At 39.0% G+C, this 24,910-nt stretch overlaps 1 protein-coding gene across 7 annotated transcripts; it reads right to left on the bottom strand.

Annotated features, from left to right (window-relative positions):
* Positions 1-431: 431 nt before the first annotated feature.
* Positions 432-13,119, bottom strand: LOC107828056 (uncharacterized). Of its 7 annotated transcripts, none has more exons than XM_075239697.1 (8): positions 12,955-13,119; positions 12,522-12,618; positions 10,947-11,033; positions 10,818-10,860; positions 10,532-10,630; positions 10,194-10,427; positions 3,882-3,998; positions 432-651 (listed from the first exon to the last, which is right to left on the bottom strand). In XM_075239697.1, the coding sequence occupies exons 6-7, from the start codon at positions 10,420-10,422 to the stop codon at positions 3,913-3,915; spliced, it is 315 nt and encodes a 104-aa protein (XP_075095798.1). In that variant the 5' UTR covers positions 10,423-10,427; positions 10,532-10,630; positions 10,818-10,860; positions 10,947-11,033; positions 12,522-12,618; positions 12,955-13,119; the 3' UTR covers positions 432-651; positions 3,882-3,912. The 7 variants fall into 7 exon arrangements, 6 of the variants coding, with proteins under 6 accessions (XP_075095798.1, XP_075095792.1, XP_075095797.1 ...); XM_075239691.1 differs by having other exon boundaries at positions 10,537-10,630; XR_001657669.2 differs by having other exon boundaries at positions 10,194-10,630.
* Positions 13,120-24,910: the final 11,791 nt, after the last annotated feature.

Raw genomic sequence — 24,910 nt, 5'->3', positions numbered from 1 at the left:
AAGGAACGATTTTTGGAACGGTTCAGATAACCGTTGCTATAGCATAGTCTATCACAACGTTTTTTCTCTTCCTGTTGGACCAATTATTCTTATCAACTGCAACGGTTGAATTCCGTTACCATAACGTTTAATGCAACGGTAAATAACCGTTACTATATCTATTAAACTGTCACGGCTATTATAGAAATGACAACGATTTCTTTAAGATATTGCAACGGTTGAACTACCTATTGCAACGGTTTTTAGATTATTTTGGAACGATTTGCATGTCCTATGGCAACGGTTCTGTTAGCTATTGTAACAGTTTAATTGAATTGAAAATATTGCCCTTGTTGTAAATAAAGATTTACATATATATACAATAAACTTTAATACACTAAAATTTATATAAACTATAAAACACTAAAATTTATATAAATAACAAAATGAACTATTCATAATCGAAATTTTCCAACAAGCTAATAAATCCATAGAAGTGATGAAATGTTACCAAGTACATACATTTGATATTTCAAGAGTTAAAAGTTTTAAAATGTTAATAACAAACATTCCTAGAAACCGCCACATGCATCTATAGCAATTCAAAATTCTCTTAAGTAAGGTCTAGATCTTCATCACTGCCTCTGTCTTCCATTTCATCATATACTCCACCTACAAAGGAGTATAAATAAAGTCATTATCCCTTCAAGAGAATCCGATCTAAAAATTCTCTTAGTCCAAAAAACCAAGGATAAAAAGAAAGTATAAAATTCTGCATTAAATCCCAAAATTGGATGGCAAAATAGTGGTTTATCCCATAATATATGGACAAAGATATTCTGGAGATCAAGGCATGAGCAACACATAAAAATATACTCTCAAGAATGCAAAATTCTAAAAAATAGTTCACAAGAAGTACAAAAAGACACACGTACTCTACCACACGCCAATTAATGAGGCAAATAACTAAATCAACTTAACAAGTAATTTAGAACTCAACTTAACAGATCCGTGAAGAGGAAAGATAGTAAAGATTACACGTTTCATTAGGACCCGACACTCATTGTTCCGGTTAAGACTATTGAGGTTAATGAGGAATTGACGTATGAAGAGCTTCCAGTTTTGTTACAACCCAAATTCGCGTACCTTAGATCACGTCGTAAGTTAGTCGACGTAAATCCAAGAAGAGATTATCTTTGAGATGATAAGAAGTTAATCCTATTGGTCTTAAACGATACAAGGGTGTATAAGAGTGGTTAACAAGTATTAGAAGTTAAACGAATCAAGGATGTTGTAACCCGTATTTTCGGGTAACACTAGAGGTGATTAATTGTCCCAAGAGGTAATGTTTTAATGTATTTAAATTATATAATATCCGTATCATAAGTCTTGAAGTCAAGCGAGTTATGAAACAAAAGTCGATAAAAGTTGTCGCAACTTAGGTTTATAATTTTACTTAAACTTTAGGTTAAATGTTACTGCATTGTTCTCCCAATGTGCTTGGAATTATGGGGTGATCTACCTATCAAATTGAATATCTATGAGTCTAGTTTGCAACGCATTAAACCGTTTGCCGATACGATCTCGGAATAGAGAGATCTTCGCGTTTTCGCGAGAGTGCATCAAGCTGCTCTCTATGGGGCCCACAAAGGCGGTTTAAGACATTTGGACATATATAAGATACCTCAACCCCATTTTAAGTCATTATTTTTCAGTATATCCAGACCTTATAACCCTAAAAACAGTCTCTCAAGGTTCTCTCATGATCCAAGACCCAAACAAAGGGCAAACAACACAAATCAAATGTCGGGAATCCCGTGGCGCTAGTAAGTTTCTTGTTCTTCTTGTTATTGCTGATTTTTGTGTTGTTCCAGCTCATGTGGGAGGTTGTTTTAAGTGTTTTATGTTCTATAAATATACCTTCAAGTTTTTAATATCAACCCTAGGTGATTTCAAGTCTTCTAAAGTAATTCTAGTGCCGAAAAACCCAAATTAATTGCTAGTTTCGCTTCCTTGTTCTTGTGGCAGAATTGAAGGGATATTTCGTGGAAAATTAAGGTCAAATTGGAGTTGTTCTTTCTGTTTAAGGTAAGGAACCTCTTACTCTATATATATTTAAGATTATCCAAGTTGTGGCTAAGTCGTTGATGCTAGAACTTGTGAAATATATATATCGAAAGGCTTGGTAGTAATGTTGTTAGTTGGTGGACTGCTTTGGAGGCTCAATATGATTATTAATGATGTTGTTTGGGCTGTTTGGTGATTGTATTGACTTGTGGGAAGTCATATAAATAGGGGAGGTGCTGTCCGTTTCATCGTAAAATAGGTTGCGGTCGATACATAATAGTTATGACGCTTAAACGATAATGATAGTGTCATTTCTCTTATTGTAGACTAAGGAGTCGTGACATTTGCATAGCTTGAGGTTGGGCAGTATATACAAGGTATGTGAGGCTATCCCCTTCATTCTTTTGCACGACTCCGATTGTACATAATGTATTGAATGAGCTCCCAAAGATACTCTACTCTTAGAAGCTAGCAGTACTTACATTGCTGCCCTTCTTATGAAACGATTGATATTGATGTTACTTCTCTTATTCTTATATTATCAATGTTGTTGGTAGTTCCTGATTCTTATAAGATTCTTGATGAAGAGTTAATCCTAATAACGTGTACGAAGGATACCGACCTTACGTCACTCCGAAAGGTTCAAAATATGATTCCAATGAGTCCAGCATGCATCATATATATGTATCTATTTTACTCTACCGAGCCGCGCTATAGTTGGCCGGGTATGGCACCTATTGTGCAACCACTGATCAGTTGGGTTTTACCGAGCTCCACGTGGCCGGGTACGATTCTACCGAGCCCTATGATGGCCGGGTACGTTTTACCGAGCCTATTACGGCCGGGTACGATATGATGATGGTGATGCCACAAAGGCGTATATTTTAAAAGTTTATGTATATATATGTATGTATCATGTGTTTCATGTCAGTAGCCCTCAGAGGTACCCAGATGTCACAGGTTGTATATTCCCTATCCCTGTTTACATTACTGTTCTTACTTATGCTTTCCTGCCTTACATACTCAGTACTTTATTCGTACTGACGTCCCTTTTATTTGTGGACGCTGCATGTCGTGCTGCAGGTCCTGATAGACGGGTAGACGTAGCTCCCCCACCACAGTAGGCTATCTAGTTCAGCGGTTATTGGCGAGATCCCTTCTCCGGATTTGCCGTGGTCTTGGTATGCATTTTTGTTATAGACATTATGGGTATGTCGGGGCCCTATTTCCGGCAATGTTGTAGAACTTATGTTCCTTTAGAGGCTCATAGATAGGTGTCGACTCATGGTAGCTCGTACCTTATATATAGTTTCTTAACAGTCTTGTCGTCCCATGTTATGTATGTTCATGACATTATCTTTCATTGTTGGATATTCATGATCCATGTCTACCATTTATATTGATCTTGTCGGCCCTTAAAGATAATAAGGAAGGTTAGATAAAATGTACGTTGGTGCTCGGCAAGTATGGTCCGGGTGCTAGTCATGACCCTCCAGTTGGGTCGTGACATAAACAACAATATATATAGCTAAAAAGTCTGTGCATTGCCTCTTCTCCCCAATGATTAACCTTTTATAATCAAAGTGCAGTTTAAAGTTTTGATCTTGGACCTTTCTTCAAACACAGCTATAGAAATCAGCTTCCTAAAGCTGCTGCAAAATGCAGCAAAACAGCTGCAAAAATACCATAAAATACAGCAAAACAGATGCAAATAGAAAACAGCTTCCTCAAGCTGCTGTAAAATGCAGCAAAACAACTACAAAAATCACCCAAAAATGCAGCAAAACAGATGCAAATATTGCCCAAAAATGCAGCAAAACAGCTATAGAAATCACCTTCCCAAAGCTTCTGCAAAATTCAGCAATTCTACTTCCAAAACCAACCCAAAAATACGGCAAATCCCAGCAGAGAAGCCAGCTGAAAACCAGCGTGAACCCCATCTCCAATCGACCCTGAAACAACTCCAAAACTCAGCCAAAACTCCCTTAAAATGACTTCACAAACAACCCCTCTTTCTCCACCATAAATATCCTTTAAAACTAGTAAAACATTGCTAGAAAGAGAGAGAGCGAGAGAGCGCACAGTGTGTGATGACCCAAAATATCATCGTTAAATTTAATAAGTAATTTTGTGTTCTAAGACCTCAAAAAGTACTAATTATTATTCCTCGACTTGCGTGCGCAGTCCGTAAAATTTTCCAAAAAGTTTTTATGTGAAAATGGATTAAAATGTTGTGATGACCCAAAATGTCATCTTTAAATTTAATAAGTAATTCTGTATTCTAAGATCTCAAAAAGCACCATTTATTATTCTTCGACCTGTGTGCGCAGTCCGTACAATTTTCTGGAAAGCTTTTATGTGAAAAATGGATTAGAATGTAAAATAGAGCTTTAAAACTCAACTAAGTTGACTTTGGTCAATATTTTGTGCAAACGGACCTGGATCAGTATTTTGACAATTCTGATAGGTGTGTATCGTGATTTGGGACTTGGACGTATGCCCAGAATCGAATTCCGAGGTCCCTAGCCCGAGATATGGAATTTTGATGAAATATTAAAAGCTTGAAAGCTTAATGATTTCTAAGAAATTACTGATGTTGGATTTATTGACCTCGGGTCCGTATTTTGGTTCCAGAGACAGGTATAGGTCCACTATAATTTTATGACTTGTCTGCCGAATTTAGTGAGAATCAGAGTTGATTTGACGTGATTCGGACGTCCGATTGTAAACATATATAAGTTTTAAAGTTTTCTTGAAAACTTCCTTTGATTTGGTGTCTGATTCGTAGTTCTAGGTGTTATTTTGGCGATTTGATCGCGCGAACAAGTTTGTATGATGTTTTAGGACTTGTGTGCATGTTTGGTTTGGACCCCGAGGGCTCGAGTGAGTTTCGAATAGGCTACGGGATATTTTGGACTTTGAAAATCTGGTATTTTGGTGCAGCAAGTGTTCTGGCATGTCCTTCTCCGCGTTCGCGAAGGTACTCTCGCGAATGCGAAGAGTAAACTGGGCAGCTGAAGTTTTCTTCTTCGCAAACACGAAGGTTTGGTTGCGAACGCGAAGCGATGGGGGAATTACCCTTCGCGAACGTGACAAGCTCCTCGCGAACGCGTAGCGTTAGGCACACCTGGGGGAGGGTTGATCATTCCTTCATCGCGAACGCGAGCAATGCCTTGTGAACGCGAAGGACAGAGGGGGAAAGCTTTCGTGAACGTGAAGGAGGACTCGCAAACGCGAAAGCCACGGACTGCTACTCATCGCGAACGCGACAGGCCCTTCGCGAACGCGAAGAAGGCCTGACCCCTGTGACTTAAAACATAACCAAAACGGGATTTTTCCCATTTTTCACAAACCCTCAATTATAACTCGGCTTAGGGGCGATTTCAAAGGAGTTTTTTACGATTTCGAATTGGCTAAGTATTCTTTATCATATAGTGATTGTATTTCATAAATCTAAGCCTATATTCATCTTTTATTTCGGATTTAGATGGAAGAAATTGGAATTTTTGTAAAACTTTCCAAAAACGAAAAATTTAGATTTGAAGGTCCATTTGATATCGGAATTGGAAAAATTTTATATGGTTGAACTCGTATCGGAACGAGTGTTCATATTTCGTGAGTTTTTCCAGAATTTGAGACGTGGGTCACACTTCTGAATATTTTAATAAATTTTGGATTTTTATCCGGAAAATTTGTAAATTCATATGGAATTAATTCCTATGATTCGTATTGAATATATCGAATTGTTTGTGAATAGATTTGAAGCTTTCGGAGGCAAATTTAAAAGGAAAACCTGTGGTTGAATAATTGATTGGAGTTTGCAAAGCGAGGTAAGTGTCGGGGTTAACCTTAACTTGAGGGAATAGAACCCTTATATTATTTGTTATGTGAATTGCATGTGAACGATGTATAGGCGATGTGACGAGTGTCTATACGTCGTCAAATTAATTGTTTACCTGCTTACTTGAAAAATTATAAATTAATTTTTAATCATAAATTAATTATTATAATAATTATTTATCTCTTATTCTTTGTCAAATATTAATTCTTGAATTCCTGAATTAATTGTTACATGATATTTGAATTATGTATTTTAATTGTTATTTGACATTTAGCATAGTAAATATTAAACTGTCTATTTTCTCCCTGATTTCTATAATAATTTGCTATTTATCATTGTTTGTTTCATAATTAAATCATAATTGTTGTATGCTTGTTGTCTTATGATTATATATTAATTGTTGCATTTATTGAGGAATTTCTTCTATAAGAATTGATTGAAATGGAAATATTGGAGGATCGGGTTGCACGCCGCAACAGACTTATTAAAAGTTAATATTGGAGGATCGGGTTGCGCGCCCCAACATACTTATTAAAAGTTAATATTGGAGGATCGGGATGCACGCCGCAATTGACTTATTAAAAAGTCAATATTGGAGGATCGGGTTGCACGCCGCAACAGACTTATTAAAAAGTCAATATTGGGAGATCGGGTTGCACGCCGTAATAGACTTACCGCAACAGACTTATTTAAAAGTCTATATATATACTTGATTGAAATAAATACATGACAGACTTGATTAAAAGGAATATATTGGGAGAGCGGGTTGCACGCTGCAACAAAATTGAATGTGAATATATTGTGAGAGCGGGTTTCACGCTGCAATAGAATTTGTTGAAATAATAATAGATTATGACTGCTGAGTTGGCTTCAATTATTATAAATGAGTTACCTGATTTATTTCTATTATTTGTTGTTGTTATCAATATTGCGTACTGGTTAATGTAAGTGAACCGTCTTAGCCTCGTCACTACTTCGTCGATGTTAGGCTCAGCACTTACTAGTACATGGGGTCGGTTGTACTGATACTACACTCTGCATTTCTTGTGCACATTTTGGAGTTGGTCCCAGCGGCGTACCATAGACTTGCTCGGATTTCAGCTACCAGAGGAGACTTGAGGTATAACTGCATGGCGTCCGCAGTTCTGAAGTCCCTGTCTATTTTACGTTAGCTGTGTATTTATTTCCAAACAGTTTTATTTATTCAGAACTTTATTTGTATTTATTCTAGAATCTTGTGCACTTGTGACACCAATTCTGGGATGGTATTTAGACACTGTTATTTTTATGGATTATTTTACTATATTTCAAACTTTGCTTCCGCTTTTATTTTCTTGATTCTTAATAATTTAGAGATTGTTTAAAACTTAGTTAATATTATTCTAACGTTGGCTTGCCTAACAAGTAAAATATTAGGTGCCATCACGGTCCGAAGGTGGGAATTTCGGGTTGTGACAAATGTGAAATAGAGCCTTAAAACTCAACTGAGTTGACTTTGGTCAACGTTTTTAGCAAATGAACCCGGATCAGGGTTTTGATAGTTCCGGTAGCTTCATATCGTGATTTGGGACTTGAGCGTATGCCCGAATTTAATTTGGAGGTCCCTAGCTCAAGTTATGACCATTTAACGGAAACTAGTAATTTAAAGGCTAAAGATTTCGAAGTTTGACCATGGGGTTGACTTTTTGATATCGGAACCGGAATCTGATTCTGGAAAATGGAATAGCTTTGTTATGTCATTTATGACTTGTGTGCCAAATTTGAAGTCATTCCGGATTCATTTAATATGTTTTGGCACGAGATTTGCAAATTGAAAAGTTTAAAACTCAAAGTTCGAATCGAGGTGTGAATTGCAATTTCGATGTTATTTGACGTGATTTTAGACCCCGAGTAAGTCCGTATTGTATTAAGGGACTTGTTGGTATATTCGGACGGGGTCCCGAGTACCCCGAGTGTGATTCAAATCGAAATCGGAATAAGAATTGGACTTAAGCAAAAATCTGAAATTTGGCCTTCTGGAGTAATCGCACTTGCGGATTTTTGACCGCAGGTGCGAACTCGCAGAAGCGAGCCTTCAATCGCAGATGCGCCCGAGCGGAAACCTGCACGCACCCGCGCGTCCGCAGAAGCGGACACAATAATCGCATAAGCGGAGGTGCGCATTTTTCCTCTGCATGTGCGAGGCCTCGCCTGACAGCCCCATTTCGCAGATGCGAGCTCGCATGTGCGAGCCCAGGCACCGCAGGTGCGAAAATGCCTGGGCAGTGTATATATCGAAGAGTCCGATATTATTTTTATATTTTGGTCGTTTTGAGCTCGGTTAAGGAAAAATTTTGGGCGATTTTCACGAAAAATATTGGGTAAGTGTTCCTTATCCTATATTGATTATATTTCATGATTCCATACTCGTTTATATCATGAATTCGTGAATTTATGGAAGAAAAATTAGATTTTTCTAAAATCTTCCAAAAACGAGAAATTTAGATTTGAAGGTCCATTTGATATCAGAATTGGATAATATTTGTATGGTTGAATTCATAGAGGAACGGGTATTCGGATTTCGTGAGTGTTTCCGGGATTTGAGACGTGGGTCCCACTATTGAATATTTTAATGAATTTCAGATTTTTATCCGAAAAATTAGTAAATTCATATGGAATTAATTCCTATGATTTGTATTGAGTATATTGAATTGTTTATGAATAGATTTGAAGCTTTTGGAGACAAATTTAAAAGGAAAAGCCGTGGTCGAATAATTGATTGGAATTTACAAAGCGAGGTAAATGTCGTGGTTAACCTTGACTTGAGGGAATAGAACCCTTAAATTATTTATTATGTGAATTGCATGTGAACGACGTATAGGCAAGGTGATGAGCGTCTATACGTCATCAAATTAATTGTTTGCCTGCTTACTTGAAAAATCATAAATTATTTTAAATCATGAATTAATTATTATAATAATTGTTTCTCTCTTATTCTTTGTCAAATATTAATTCTTGAATTTCTGCATTAATTGTTACATGCTATTTGAATTATGTGCCTTAATTGTTATTTGACATTTACCATATTAAATATTAAACTGTATATTTTCTCTCTGATTTCCATAATAATTTGTTATTTGTCTTTGTTTGTTTCATAATTAAATCATAAATATTGTATACTTGTTGTCTTATAATTTTATATTAATTATTGTATTTATTGGGGAAATTTCTTCTATAAGAATTGGTAAATTAAAATGTTGGAGGAGCGGGTTGCACGCCGCAATAAAATTAATTATAATGAATATATTGGAGAAGCGGGTTGCACGCCGCAACATAATTAATTATAATGAATATATTGGAGGATCGGGTTGCACGCCGTAACATAATTAATTAAAATGAATATATTGGAGGATCGGGTTGCACACCGCAACAGACTTATTAAAAAGTCCATATTTGAGGATCGGGTTGCACGCCGCAACAGACTTATTAAAAATCCATATTGGAGGATCGGGTTGCACGCCGCAACAAACTTGATTAAAATGAATATATTGGAGGAGCGGGTTGCACGCCACAACAGAATTGAATGTGAATATATTGTGAGAGCGGGTTGCACGTCGCAACAGAATTGATGGAAATGATAATTGGTTATGACTGCTGAGTTGGCTTCAATTATTATAAATGAGTTACTTGATTTATTTCTATTATTATTGTTGTTACTAATATTGCATACAGATAATGTAAGTGACCCGACTTAGCCTAGTCACTACTTCGTCGAGGTTAGGCTCAGCACTTACCAGTACATGGGGTCGGTTGTACTGATACTACACTCTGCACTTCTTGTGCAGATTTTGGAGTTGGTCCCAGCGGCGTACCATAGACTTGCTCGGATTTCAGCTACTAGAGGAGACTTGAGGTATAACTGCACTGCGTCCGCAGTTTCTGAAGTCCCCATCTACTTTACTTTAGCTGTGTGTTTATTTTCAGGCAGCTTTATTTTATTCAGACTCTTATTTGTATTATTCTAGAAGCTCGTGCACTTGTGACACCAATTCTGTGATGGTATTTAGACACTGTTATTTTTATGGATTATGCACTATATTTTAGACTTTACTTCCGCATTTGTTCTTTGTTATTAATAAATTTAAAAATTATTTAAAAAAATAGATAATATTATTCTAGCGTTAGCTTGCCTAACAAGTGAAAATGTTAGGCATCATCACGGTCCAAAGGTGAGAATTTCGGGCCGTGACACAGTGGTAGAGAAGCAACATAAAAAAGAGGAGAAGAAGAGGAAAGAGAAGACGTGTAACATTTGATACGGACTAACCTTGATTGTTACTGCCAGTAGATGGACGATTGATTGGTTGAATAACAACTTGTGCAGAAAAAGCTTCTCCAAGTGTACGAGCATTGAATATTAGCATGCCAGGATCAAGTCTCAAATCGGGGTTGATACGTTGAAGTCGTATAACGACGTTCATCATAATATCTTGTTCCATAGCTTCCTTTTGTGCATTGAACTTTTCCAGCATTCTTTGTTGCATCCTCTCTTCCATTTTCTCTATTTTTTTATTGCATTCTCTCATCAGTAGCATTTACAGAGGATCCAAAATCTTTCATTTTTTTTAAGACAGTCTTGTTAACTCCTCGTCCATACAATCTTACCCGACCTGGGTGCTCAGGTCCCATGACTGATGCAAACACGTCAACTGAATCACTGCCATCTTCACTTTCTTGAGTTGATTGTATTCTCTCCATTTCATCCTACAAACCAAATGCAAGAGAAAAAAGTTTAAGTAAATAAAACTAAGTTAATAATTAAGAACAAATAAATAATCACGACAAACTTTAAATTAGAAATTTCTTATAATTTTACTAATTATATTCTCATAAGAGCCTTTGTATACTCGACCAGGCTTTCTTTTTCTTGTAGCCACAAAGATATCCTTACTTGATAGAGTATCTGAAGTATCAATCATTTCCTTCTTTTTTTCCTAGTCACATGAAAACTGGTATAAGAATCTTTTTATGCAAAGTTAGCAAGTTCATACTTTAAGAAAAAAAAGAGAAAAAATCAAACCTCGATGATTAGAGTAGAACTTGTTTTGCCAGCAGTGTGTGGATGCTTCAACTTTTTTCGATTCTCGATATTGATTTCGGATGTTTTCTGCAAATAAACAAGCAATTAGTGTCAACTATTGTTTCTGGAAAGCTTTAAAAAGCACATTTTTCTAATAGATTTCAATATCTGTGTGAGATTGCAAAGTTAATTACACAATTCACTTTTCTCTATGAAAAGAAAATTTGACACCTAAAGGATAAGATCTCCTAGCCCTAGGTTGATGTTGAGCGGAAATTGGAGATATGATATTTAATTTCACATCCAAGGCTGAATATTTAGAACGTGAACAACATAATATATTGGTTCAACAAAAGATAAATACAAAATATTATTGATAGGTCTAATACTGTATTAAGAAAATAAATCATAGATCTAATTTAACTGCAAAAATAATTATGTTTCACACGACTGTTCCTACAAATGATTATGTATTAAAAATAATGAAAACATTGATGTTTATAGCTTGTACTGATGTATCTAGATTTTCTACTCTATCTTGGTGATGTAATCAAGAAGAGAAATAGTGTAAAAAACATGAAAATATTTTAATAGTACTACAATATTTAGTGCAAGGAAGGATGATATAATAAATTAAGAAGGTATTTATATTTAATTAGAGAATAAAGTAGAGTTGATGTGTGAAGGAACTCAACGGCGTAAATGCTAAACGACAACAAAGAAGCCTATAAAAAGCAATATACTTTCCAAAAAGAGCTTCAAAAACCTGAAAGTTCCTTTATAGTAGCAGCTGGGAAGATTCATAACTGAAGCTGCATATACTGCTATATAACACTGTTATTACTATTACTACTTATCTTATTTCAGCAACAGAGCCTATTGTGAGCCAGAGAGAAACGAGAAGAAAACAGAAATTATCTATGTCTATCCTAAAGTGGAAAACGCATAGCATTCTATGGGTACATAGGATCAAACGTAAAGCAGCACTTGGAGTTTTTTCTTTTTCTTGTTCCCCCAATCTTGGATGCACTTATTATTCTTAAATTTTTAGCCAAAGAAAATCTTATCCTGAAAATAAAAAAAATCACTTTTTAAAAATTTAACATAATTTTCCACAAGCAAATAGATTTTGGTAGCAAAAAAGATACAAAAAGAAAGGAATTAAGGAGAACAAGAAAAGAACAATATTACGTGGAGTGTACCTAGAAAGAAAGATATGGAGTAGTATATACTTTAAAGCTGATGATTCAGCTAAAGCGCAGATAAGCTAATGAATTAGGAGTTCTAATCTTTTAGCTTTTGGAATCATAAGCAGAAAAGACACACAATCTTGACTAAGAACAACTAGTTGAAAACAAAAATGTAGTACAAAAGTAAAAGAACTGTACGAATATCACATACTGATAAAGAAACCTTTTAATTATGTTCATAGTACAGTTTCAAAAGCAAGATACTTAATTAAATTAGAAGAATCAAATTAACTTTAACCAACCAGAAGCATAATTAAGCAGCAAACCCAAGATTATTTAAATTATCCGTGACTTTTTTCACTTTGTACATAAAGACAGAACACACCTTTTTCTCATAGAATTGAATTTTCTTTATCTATCTTTTTCTTTGTTTCTTCAATGGCTTCTCTGCATCTGGACTTTAAGCTTTGGGAGTGGTTGTACTTCAAAACACATACACAAAATTAACCATTAAACAAATACAGAACCAAAATCCCACACGAAGGAAGCTTACAGAAATACAGAAATTTAAACAAAAACACAAAAAATCAACCCACGAGCAACGAACCCAGAAATTTAAACAAAAACACAAAACCAACCCAGAAATTTAAACAAAAACAAATTAAAAAAGCTGCTAAAAATTAAGCCTTCAACAGGAGAATATAATCAAGTTTAGACCCACTTTCAAGATTGATATACCCAATTGATTAATTCATGAATGAGGCCCAAAATCAATACCCACATGAGTTAAGAAACTTTTGCAATAAGAGTATATTTACCGATTTTCAGATTTGGAGAAACTCTAAAGGATTAGCATGCCGTCTCTGGTGCAGCCGATTATGGAGGAGTTGTTGAGCCTGGAAGAGATTGTCGAACGTCTCCTCGTAATTTCCGAAAGCATAGAGGTGTTGAGCCTGGAGGAAAATGTTAAAGATTGTGACTTGTACGCTAAAATTAGGGGTTTACATATTTGGTATTTTATTAGATATAAAAACTAAAAACTAAAAATTGAAAATCAGATTGTGGGCCCCTTTCATTTTAGCGGGTATAAAAAATTTGGGTGAAAAATAAGGAGGAAATTAATGACCGTCGCGATAGTAAAAATAATTTATCCAACCGTTACCATAGATAGATTTATTGCTACGGTTATACAAAACGTTGCCATATATACCTCTATCGGAACGGTTATTGAGACTATTGCAATGGTTCAGTTGCTAAGTGTCCCGGTAGTTCCAGCAATTTTTTGTACCGGTTAAAACCGTAACAATACACCATCTATAGCAACGGTTAATGATCTGTGCCAATAAAAAACGTTTCCATAGCTCCAATTCCCGAAGTCAGTTTGAATTTTCTAAAAATATTGTGACGATCCTATGACAAACCAAAGAGAATTTCACTTTAGATTCAAAATATCCATATATAGTTTTACTTCAAAAGCAAAGCACAACCTGACAATTAGACAATAAAAATTACAGAATAATTGTATCAATTTATTCCATTATTCTTGGCAGGCTACATCACAGCAAAAAATGCAAACACAAGTTCGAGCATTTAAGCAATTCCCTGCCATAAATGGTCCTCTAATACCAGGAGGTGAAGGCTTTCCGTCGAAGTGGTCAAAGCATGTGTTGTGGCAGTATGAATCTTCACAAGGTGTGGGAATTGGTGCTGGAAGTTGAATTGGACATTCTTGTGCTCCAAGGCTCGTCTTAGTGTCTTCATTTGTTTGGACATAAAAGAAAATGAAAAATAAAAACATTGCGACGATAGGAAAAAAAATAAAGACTTAATCTAAATAACTGACTACCCAATTACTTAAACTAAAAATAGCTGACGGATATATAATGTAATGTATATCGATAACTGAAAATAGCCGACGGATATAGCTATTTGTGTAAAATACCTAAAACAGTTAGCAACTATTCGATGACCATGAAGTTAGTACATGAGTTTTACATATTCCCAAACGATGACATGTTCTATATACTCATTTTTGTCCATTATTTTTTTGTTGCCTTATAATCAAGATAAATGGCTGTAGCACGATTTCCCTAAACACAGAATTGAGTCAATGTTTCTCCTGCATGTAAAAAGATTATAATAGAATCCTCTCTCTTTGGACATTCTCACTTTATTTATTAACAGGTTGTAGAATACTTCTCATTACAATTATCCAAAAACAATTCGTCTAGTTATAGATCCATAAATGCTATAAATTAATTTACTACTTTTAAGGTATTCATAATATTTTCATAAATTAAAAAGATTAGATAGATTAAGATGCAACTTACGTAGAATAATGAAGAGGGAAAACATCAAGAAAGCCATGCATGTGAAGCTCTTCATGATTCCTTATTAGTACCACAAGAAGTTCAATAATCAAAATTGTATCTATGGGCTTTTGATGTTGGGATTAAGGTTTTGCGAACAATATATAGAAATAATTGAGCAACAAATATGGAAAGAGAGGTAACTAAAAGGGGTAAAACTATGGCAACATATTAATCTCAAAATAAGTGAAATCATTAAGTTTCCAAGATTATTAATAAAAAGAAGTAAATTGCAACAGTCTTAATTATTCTTATACTAAATTAGGGATATACATGAATTATGGCTACTTAAAATGACTTGATTGAGATCAACTCCCATTTGGAAATAAAATTATATCGGTTTGGTCGAGTTTTAGTAAAGTCAAAACCAAACCAATCTATTTAATTTTAAAATTATTAAAATAAAACCAACTCAAACCGAATATAATACACATTTGTTGGTTTATTTTTTGTCAGTTTAGGTCGATTTTCTATTTTTGACAAACCTATTGGTATTTCTCTCTTCTTCCTTTTATCCTGCAACCAGAAAAAAAAAAATACCCTCCTTTGGTAACTTAATGTAATGACCCGACCAATCTTTTTGAGTTTTAGAATCTCATTTCCATATTTGATTCTTTTCGAAGGTTGCTTTGATATTCTATGACTTGCGGGTATGAATGCTTCAGTTTCCGAGGAGTTCGGGAGTAATTTGAAATACTTAGTTCCTACTAGAGGCTTAAGGTTGGAAGCGCTGACCAAAGTCAACATTATGGGTGAACGACCCCATTTTGGTGATTGAAAGATTTCATTAGGTTCATATGATAATTTTGGATTTATATGTATATTCGGTTCGAATCTCCGATGGCCCGGGATTGATTCAGCACTTCTAGTCGAAAGTTGAAATTTTAAACTCAAGAGAGTTTGAGATTTTTGGTTTGATGCTTGATATTTGGTTTTGATATTGTTTTAGTGTTTCGAGACCTTGAAAAAATTAGTATAGGGTGTACTAACTTATTAGGATAATTATATGGGGTCTCGGGGGCTCGAGTGAGTTTTAGAGTAATTTCGAATCATTTTGAGCTAAGTTAGAATAGCTAGTTTGCTAGTGTATTGTAGTTAATCGAGATCATGGAGTTAAGTCTCCCGATCCCGTAAAAGGAATTGGACCGAGGGAGGTTGTCACGACCCAAAAACCACATAGTCGTGATGGCACCTAACCTTAATGCTAGGTAAGCGAAACAGAGAACTGTGATGACCCAAAAAGTCATCTTATGTTTTAGAACTCGAATCTGCGCTCTTAAGCCTTAAAAATCTTATTTTTACCCTCCGCAATTTGCGTGCGCAGTCTGGACATGTTTTCAAAAAGCTTTATGTTGAAAATTGATGAAAACAAGAATTTATACCTTAAACAGTTGATTTTATGCCTTAAAAAGTTGATTTTATTTTCCTTCGGTCAATATTTTTGGTAAACGGGTCCGGATCCATATTTTGACGGTACCGGTGGTTCCGTATCAAATTATGGGACTTGGGCGTATGTCCGAAATCGAATTCCGAGGTCCATAGCCCGAGAAATAAATTTTTGACTAAAATTAAATTTCAGAAAATTAATGGTTTTAAAGTATATGCTTAATGCTTGATTTTGATGGTATCGGGCCCGTATTTTAGTTCCGCAGCCCGGTACAGATCCGTTATAATATCTGAACTATGTTTGTAAAATTTGGTGAGAAACGGAGTTTAAATGATGTGATTCAGACCTACGGTTGAGAAAATAGTAACTTTAAGTGTTCTTGAGAATTTTATTGATTTTGATGCTAAATCCGTAGTTTTAGGTGTTAATTTGGCGATTTGATCGCACGAGCAAGTTCGTATGATGTTATTAGATTTGTGCGCATGCTTGGTTTGGAGCCCCGAAGGTTCAGGTGAGTTTCGGATAGGCTACGGGGTGATTTGCACTTAAAACATCTGAGCTTTTGTTGCAACGACTGTTCTGGTGTGCCCTTCTTCGTGTTTGCGTAGGTAGTGTCGCGAACGCGAAAGGTAAAATGGGGGCAGGGAAATTTTCTCCTTCGCGAACGCGAAGCATTGGGGGGTGGTACCCTTCGCGAACGCGATCAGTCTCCCGCGAACGCGTAGTTTGAGTGACCTGGGAGAGGGGGTCATGTTCTTCTACGCGAACGCGTCCATTAGGTCGCGAAAGTGAAGGCTTGGGGAGAGCTGCCTTATGCGAATACATAGAAAGACTCGCGAATGCGAAGGCCTTAGACCGCTGTGCATCGCGATCGCGACAGGCCTCTCGCGAATGCGATGAAGGCCTTTCCAGTGTTTTAAAACAGACTTCAAAGACGGGATTTGTTCAAAATTTCACATTTTCTTCATTTGAACTCAACCTTGGGCGATTTTTGAAGTGGAAATTCAACATCAAATCATAGGTTCGTATTCTTAAACTCATTCCTTTCAATTTTCATCAACACCCACTAGATTTCTAGGCCTAAAGCTTGTTCTTTAAGGGTAGAAATTAGGGATTTTACGAGAATTGGGGATTTTATAAATTTGGAAATTTAGACCTCGATTTGGAGTCGGATTCCGGAACTAATGACATATTCGGGCTCGGGGGTGAATGGGTAAACGGAGTTTGGTCCGAACCTCGAGTTTGGACCAAGCGGTCCCGGGGTTGGTTTTTGACTTTTTTTGGAAAAATTTGGAAAATCTGTAATTATTCATTAAAGTTGATTCCTTTAGCGATAATTGATGGTATTAAGCTATTTGTGACTAGATACGAGTGAGTTGGAGGTTAATTCTAAGGGAAAAGCGGTACTTGAGCAGTGAATGGCCTGCGAATCGAGGTAAGTATCGTGTCTAACTTTGGCTTGAGGGAATAGGTAATATGTGTTTATTTGCTACGTGTTTGGTTGTTAAATACGATGTATAGATGAGGTGACGAGCATCTATGCATTGCTGTCGAGTCATAGCATGCGAGTGAAATCCTATTCTTTGTAAATTTTGTAGCCTTTAATCCTACTATCCATGCTTAGCGTTGTTATTTGAAATGTTGGGTGACTTATGTCTGGTTTCATCGAGATTTAGTAATTTTGAATATTGGTTCAAGGTTGAGGTCTACATTGTGATATTACACATTGCTAAGATACTGGCTTCTTTGTAAAACTTCTGTTTATCCGTTGTTATTGATTCTGTAATTTGTGAGGAGGAGTGTAAAACATGAAGGGTGATGCCGTGCATGCATTATTTATATTGTGAGGAAGAGTGAAAAGCACGAAGGGTGATGTCGTGCCATGATATGTGAGTGTTAATGAACGAAGGGTGATGTCGTGCCATGATTTATGAGTGATAAAGCATGAAGGGTGATGTCGTGCATAATATGAGAGGTTTAATGCATGAAGGGTGATGCCGTGCCGTTCTATTTATCATTTGGTGAGGTTGAGAGTAAAAGCACGAAGGGTGATACCGTGCAGTTTTATTTATTATTTGATGAGGTTGAGAGTAAAAGCACGAAGGGTGATGCCGTGCAGTTTTCCTTACTGTTTTAATTGCTTAATTTGTTTACGGATTACTGTTTAATTCTGTCTTTTCGTTATTCTCACTCCTTATATTGAAATCCCCCACTATATGTCCCATTCCCATTATTTTCTGCTTTCTTTCTTTATTTAATGTTATTTCCATTAGCATGATTATACTGTTCAGGTTATATGTGGGTGTCTTGTCCTAGCCTCGTCACTACTTCGCCGAGGTTAGGCTCGACACTTATCAGTACATAGGGTCAGTTATACTGATACTGCACTCTGCACTTTCTGTGCAGATTTTGATACCGGCTCGGGTTGATCGAGATTTTACTATCGGTCCGCTGTCTGGAGGCTCAAGGTAGATCAGTCGGCGCTCACAGATCTTGAAGTCCCCGTCTATCTTCTCTATTCTACTGTTTCTCTCATTCAGACAGATGTATTTCTTTCAGACTATTACTTTTAGTAAATTCTAGAATGCTCGTGAATTGTGACTCCAGATCCGGGTGGTAGTAATTAATATAGTTTTATAAAATTTCGTACTTATTATATTTCTAATTATTTAATTATTGTTATTTACTGAATGGAAATAAGGAATTGGTTTAATGTTAGGCGCCATCAAGGTCCCGTTGGTGGGAATTCTGGGTCGTGACAAGTTGGTATCAGAGCACTAGGTTGCCTAGGTCTCAAGATTCACGAGCGAGCTTAGTAGAGTATGGAGGGTCGGTACTAGTCGTCTGTGCTTATCTCCTAGAGGCTATAAAGTTAGGAACAAGTTCACTTTTATTCAACTCTGCCGTGCGATTCTTGTTATCCCAATACTGATTGAACTCTTCTATTCTTATTCTCTCGCGGATGGCGAGAACACGTACCGCTTCTTTCGCTGATCAGTAGCCGGACCCTCCAGCAGCAGCTCCTACGAGGGGCAGAGGTCGAGGCCGTGCCAGAGGCCGAGACAGGGGCAGGGCTCAGCCCAGGGCCCGAGCAGCAGCTCCAACTACGGAGCCTCAGGTAGAGTTCGATGAGGAGGCTCCAGCTCAGACCGTTCCGGCAGGACCAACTCAGGTCCCAAAGGGGTTTATTGCTACCCTGGTACTTCAAGATGCCTTGGCCCGATTAGTGGGCCTTATGGAGAGTGTAGCCCAGATTGGCGCATTCCCCATGGCACCAACCGTATCTCAGGCTGGAGGAGGAGCCCAGACTCCTGCCACCCACACTCCGGAGCAGGTAGCTCCCCAGTTTCAGACTCCAGCAGCCCACCCAGTTGGGGTAGTTCAGCCAGTTGCTGCAGCACCGCCCGTTGATGGGACAGCTATATCCTCCGAGGCTTTGTGGAGATTGGATAGGTTTACCAAGCTTTTTCCAGTTCATTTTAGCTGTACCACTTCAGAGGACCCCCAGGAGTACCTTGATAGCTGCCATGAGGTTCTTCGGAACATGGGTATATTGGAGACCAATGGGGTCGACTTTGCTGCTTTCCAGATGACTGGTTCGGCCAAGAAATGGTGGAGGGATTTTTTGTTGACTAGACCAGCTGGGTCGCCTGCTCTTACTTGGGATCAGTTCTCATATCTCTTCTTGGAGAAATTTTTGCCTATCACTACTAGAGAGGAGCGTTGCCGTCAGTTTGAGCGTCTCCAGCAGGGCAGTATGACTGTTACTCAGTATGAGAATCATTTTGTGGATTTGGCCCGTCATGCCATTCTTTTGCTCGCCACAGAGAGAGAGAGAGAGTGAGGAGGTTTATTGAGGGTCTTGCTCAGCCTATCAGATTACAGATGGCTAAGGAGACGGGGATCGAGATTTCTTTCTAGGATGCGGCCAATGTGGCCAGGCGAGTTGAGATGGTTCTTAGATTGGGAGGTCAGGGGTTAGACAAGAGACCTCGCCATTCCGGGGGATTCAGCGGTACCTTATCTGGAGGCTGTGGTACTTATGGTAGAGGCCATTCTTACATGCCATTTCATTCAGCACTTCAGACATCCCACGGTGCCCCAGGTGGTCGTGGCCCTTATATGACTTATTCTAATCAGCAAGCTCCTATCAGTGCACCTCCTCTTCAGAGTTTTCAGAGTGGTTATTCAGGTCGACAGGGTCAGTTTGCCGACCAACAGTCACAATAGCCGAGGTCATGTTATACTTGTGGTGACCCGAGGCACATTGCTAGATATTGCCCTCGCGCGTCGAGCAGTTCACAGTACCAGAGTTCTCGTGCCATGGTTCCGGCACCAGCTGCCGCACCGCCTGCCCAGCCAGCCAGAAGTAAGGGTCAGGTTGCCAGAGGTAGGGGCCAGATTGTTAGAGGTAGAGGTCAGGCTGCTAGAGGTGGAGGTCTGCCAGTCAGAGGTCATCCCAGAGACATGGTTCAGGGTGATGGGGCCCAGCCCCGATGTTATGCCTTTTCAGCTAGACCTGAGGCTGAGTCCTCCGATGATGTTATCACAAGTACTGTTTCAGTTTGCAGTAGAGATGCTTCATTTCTATTTGATCCGGGGTCTACTTACTCCTATGTGTCATATTACTTTGCTTCATATTTGGTTATACCCCGTGATTCTTTGAGCGCCCCAGTATATGTGTCCACGCCCGTATGGGATGCTATTGTTGCAGATCGTGTGTATCGCTCGTGTGTGGTTGTTATTGGAGGTCTTGAGACCAGTGTAGACCTTTTGGTCCTCGATATGGTTGATTTCGATGTTATATTGGGCATGGATTGGGTGTCACCTTACCATGCTATTTTGCTCTATCACACCAAGAGGCCGTGGTTGCCTCGATTAGAGTGGAGAGGCACTCCTGGCCACTCTTCCAGCAGAGTTACTTCTTATATGAAGGCTCGGCGTATGGTCGAGAAGGGGTGTTTGGCCTATTTGGCTTATGTTCATGATTCTAGTGCTGAGGTTCCTTCTATGGATTCTGTGCCTGTTGTTCGTGAGTTCCCTGAGGTATTTCCTGCAGACCTGCCATGGATTCCACCCGATAGGGATATTGACTTTTACATTGATCTGGTTCCGGGCACTCAGCCCATTTCCATTCCGCCATACCGTATGGCCCCGCCAAAGTTGAAGGAATTGAAGGAGCAGTTGCAGGATTTGCTTGATAAGGGTTTCATTAGACCTAGTATCTCGCCCTGGGGTGCACCTATGTTGTTTGTGAAGAAGAAATATTGATCGATGAGGATGTGTATAGATTATCGGAAGTTGAACAAAGTCACTATCAAAAACAAGTATCCATTACCGAGGATTGATGATTTATTTGATCAGCTTCAGGGTGCCCAGGTGTTTTCGAAGATTGATTTGAGATGTGGCTACCATCAGTTGAGGATTAGGGCATCCGATGTCCCTAAGACAGCCTTTCGGACTTGGTATGGGCATTATGAGTTTTTAGTAATGTCATTTGGGCTGACAAATGCCCCAGCAACATTCATGGATTTGATGAACCAGGTGTTCAAATCCTACTTGGATTCCTTTGTGGTTGTGTTTATTGATGATATCTTGATCTACTCCCACAGTCGAAAGGAGCATGAGCAGCACCTTCGGATCGTTCTTCAGACTCTAAAAGACAACCAGTTATATGCTAAGTTCTCAAAATTCTAGTTTTGGTTGAGTTCAGTTGCTTTCTTGGGTAACGTTGTATCAGCAGAGGTTATTTAGGTGGATCCTAAGAAGATTGAGGCAGTTCAGAATTGGCCTGGACCCACATCAGCTACAGAGATCCGTAGTATCCTGGGTTTGGTGGGCTATTACCGTCGATTTGTGGAGGGGTTTTCTTCCATAGCAGCCCTGTTGACCAGATTGACCCAAAAGGGTACCCCGTTCAGGTGGTCAGACGAGTGTGAAGTGAGCTTTCAGAAGCTCAAGACAGCTTTGACTACGACACCGGTATTGGTGTTACCCATAGGTTTAGGATCTTATACAGTATATTGTGACGCATCTCGTATTGGTCTGGGTGCGGTATTGATGCAAGGTGGCAAGGTTATTACATACGCTTTGCGGCAGCTGAAGGTTCACGAGAAGAATTACCATGTTCATGATCTAGAGCTGGCAGCCATTGTTCACGCGCTGAAGATTTGGAGGCACTATCTTTACGACGTGTCATGTGAGGTATTCACCAATCACCAGAGCTTGCAGTATTTGTTCAAGTAGAAGGAACTCAATATGAGGCAGAGAAGGTGATTAGAGCTATTGAAAGACTATGATATCACTATATTGTACCATCCATGAAAGGCCAATGTGGTGGCCGATGCATTGAGTAGAAAAGCAGTGAGTATGGGCAGCCTTGCGTTCATTCCAGTCGGTGAGAGGCCGCTAGCTTCAGATATTCAGACTCTGGCCAATCAATTTGTGAGGTTGGATATTTCGGAGCCCAACCGTGTTCTAGCTTGTACAGTCGCTCAGTCTTCCTTGTTTAAGCATATCAGAGATCGATAGTATGATGACCCTCACTTGATGGTCCTTAGGGACACAGTTCGGCACGGTGTTGCCAAGCAGGTTACCGTTGGAGATGACAGCATTTTGAGGATGCAGGGTCGTGTGTGTGTGTGCCTAACGTTTATGGGCTTCGTGAGTTGATCCTTGAAGAGGCTCACAGTTCTCGGTATTCTATTCACCCGGGCGCTGTCAAGATATACCAGGACCTGCGGCAATATTATTAGTGGAGGAGGATGAAGAAAGATATAGTTGCTTACATGGCTCGGTGCCTGAATTGTCAGCAGGTGAAATATGAGCATCAGAGACCCGGTGGTTTACTTCAGAGGTTAGAGATTTCTGAGTGGAAGTGGGAGCGCATCACTATGGATTTTGTTGTTCGACTTCCACGGACTCAGAGGAAGTTCGATGCAGTTTGGGTCGTTGTGGACAGGCTGATTAAGTCTGCGCACTTCATTCCTGTGGTAGTTACCTATTCTTCAGAGCGGTTGGCAGAGATTTACATTTATGAGATCGTTCGTCTTCACGGTGTGCCCGTGTCTATCATTTCTGATCGAGGTATGCAATTTACCTCGCACTTTTGGAGGGCAGTACAGCGTGAGTTGGGTACGCGGGTTGAGTTGAGCACAATATTCCATCCTCAGATGGAGTGGCAGTCCGAGCGCACTATTCAGATCTTGGAGGATATGCTCCACGCATGTGTTATAGACTTCAGAGGATCGTGGGATCAGTTCTTGCCCCTTGCAGAGTTCGCCTAGAATAATAGCTACCAGTCGAGCATTCAGATGGCTCCCTATGAGGCATTATATGGCAGACGGTGCAGGTCGCCAGTTGGGTGGTTTGAGCCAGGGGAGGCTCGGTTGTTGGGTACTGATTTAGTACAGGAGGCCTTGGACAAAGTCAAGATTATACAGGATTGACTTCGTTCAGCTCAGTCCAGGCAGAAGAGTTATGCGGACCGTAGAGTTTGTGATGTGGCATTCATGGTCGGGGAGAGAGTATTGCTTCGTGTATCGCCCATAAAGGGTGTCATGAGGTTTGGGAAGAAGGGCAAGTTGAGCCCTAGGTATATCGGGCCATTTGAGATTCTGGAGAGAGTGGGAGAGGTGGCTTACAGGCTTGTATTGCTACCTAGTTTAGCAGCTGTTCATCCGGTATTCCATGTGTCCATGTTTCAAAAGTATCACGGCGATCTGTCCCATGTGTTAGATTTCAGCTCTGTCCAGTTGGACAAGGATTTGACTTACGAGGAAGAGCCGGTGGAAATTCTAGCCCGGCAAGTTCGCCAGTTGAGATCAAAGAGTTACCCTTTAGTTCGAGTGTAGTAGAGAGGTCAGCCTATTGAGGCAGCTACTTGGGAGTCCAAGTCCGATATGCGGAGTAGATATCCCCACCTTTTCACCAGCCCAGGTACTTTTCTATGTCCGTTTGAGGATGAACGATTGTTTTAGAGGCGGAGAATGTGATGATCCAAAAGGTCATCCTTTATTTTAGAACTTGAATCTGTGCTCTTAAGCCTTAAAAATATCATTTTACCCTCTTCAATTTGCGTGCACAGTCCGGGCATGTTTCCGGAAAGCTTTATGTTGAAAATTGATGAAAATAAGAATTTATGCATTAAAAAGTTGATTTTATTTGACTTCGGTCAATATTTTTGGTAAACGGGCCCGGATCCATGTTTTGACGGTCCTAGTGGGTCCGTATCGAATTATGGTACTTGGGCGTATGGCCGGAATCGAATTCCGAGGTCCACAGTCTGAGAAATGAATTTTTGACTAAAATTGAATTTCAGAAAATTAATGGTTTTAAAGTATATGCTTAATGCTTGATTTTGATGGTATCGGGCCCGTATTTTGGTTCCAGATCCCGGTACAGGTCCATTATAATATCTGAACTATGTCTGTGAAATTTGGTGAGAAATGGACTTTAAATGACGTGATTCGGACCTTCGGTTGAGAAAATAGTAAATTTAAGTGTTCTTGAGAATTTCATTGATTTTGATGCTAAATCCTTAGTTTTAGGTGTTATTTTGGCAATTTGATTGCACGAGCAAGTCCGTATGATGTTTTTAGACTTGTGCGCATGCTTGGTTTGGAGCCCCGAGGGCTCGGATGAGTTTCGATTAGGCTACGGGGTGATTTGCACTTAGAAAATCTAAGATTTTCTTGCAGCAGTTGTTCTGGTGTGCCCTTCTTCGCGTTCGCATAGGTAGTGCCGCGAACGCAAAAGGTAAAATGGGAATAGGGGAATTTTCTCCTTCATGAACGCGAAGCATTTAGGAGTGGTACCCTTCGCGAACGCGATCAGTCTCCCGCGAACGTGATAGTTTAAGGGACCTGGGGGAAGGGGTCATGTTCTTTTATGCGAACGCATCCATTAGGTCGCGAACGCGAAGGCTTGGGGGGGGGGAGAGCTTCCTTATGCGAATGTGTAGAAAGACTCGCAAATGCGAAGGCCTTAGGCCGTTGTGCATCGCGATCGCGACAGGCC

This window comes from Nicotiana tabacum, chromosome 19, assembly GCF_000715075.1.
Source record: "Nicotiana tabacum cultivar K326 chromosome 19, ASM71507v2, whole genome shotgun sequence".
Taxonomy (NCBI): Eukaryota; Viridiplantae; Streptophyta; class Magnoliopsida; order Solanales; family Solanaceae; genus Nicotiana; species Nicotiana tabacum.
The sequence above is the reverse complement of the archived record's forward strand: the minus strand, read 5'-3'. Positions and strand labels throughout refer to the sequence as shown.

What these genes read in the sequence shown, in the direction of transcription:
- LOC107828056 (XM_075239691.1), bottom strand. Translation starts at nt 10,624, where the DNA reads ATGGAGAGAATACAATCAACTCAAGAAAGTGAAGATGGCAGTGATTCA. An exon ending in CATGGGACCTGAGCACCCAG is followed by an intron (nt 10,428 to 10,536) that starts GTCGGGTAAGAT and finishes ATAAAAAAATAG; the next exon opens with AGAAAATGGAAGAGAGGATG. An exon ending in TACTGGCAGTAACAATCAAG is followed by an intron (nt 3,999 to 10,193) that starts GTTAGTCCGTAT and finishes GAGTTGTTTCAG; the next exon opens with GGTCGATTGGAGATGGGGTT.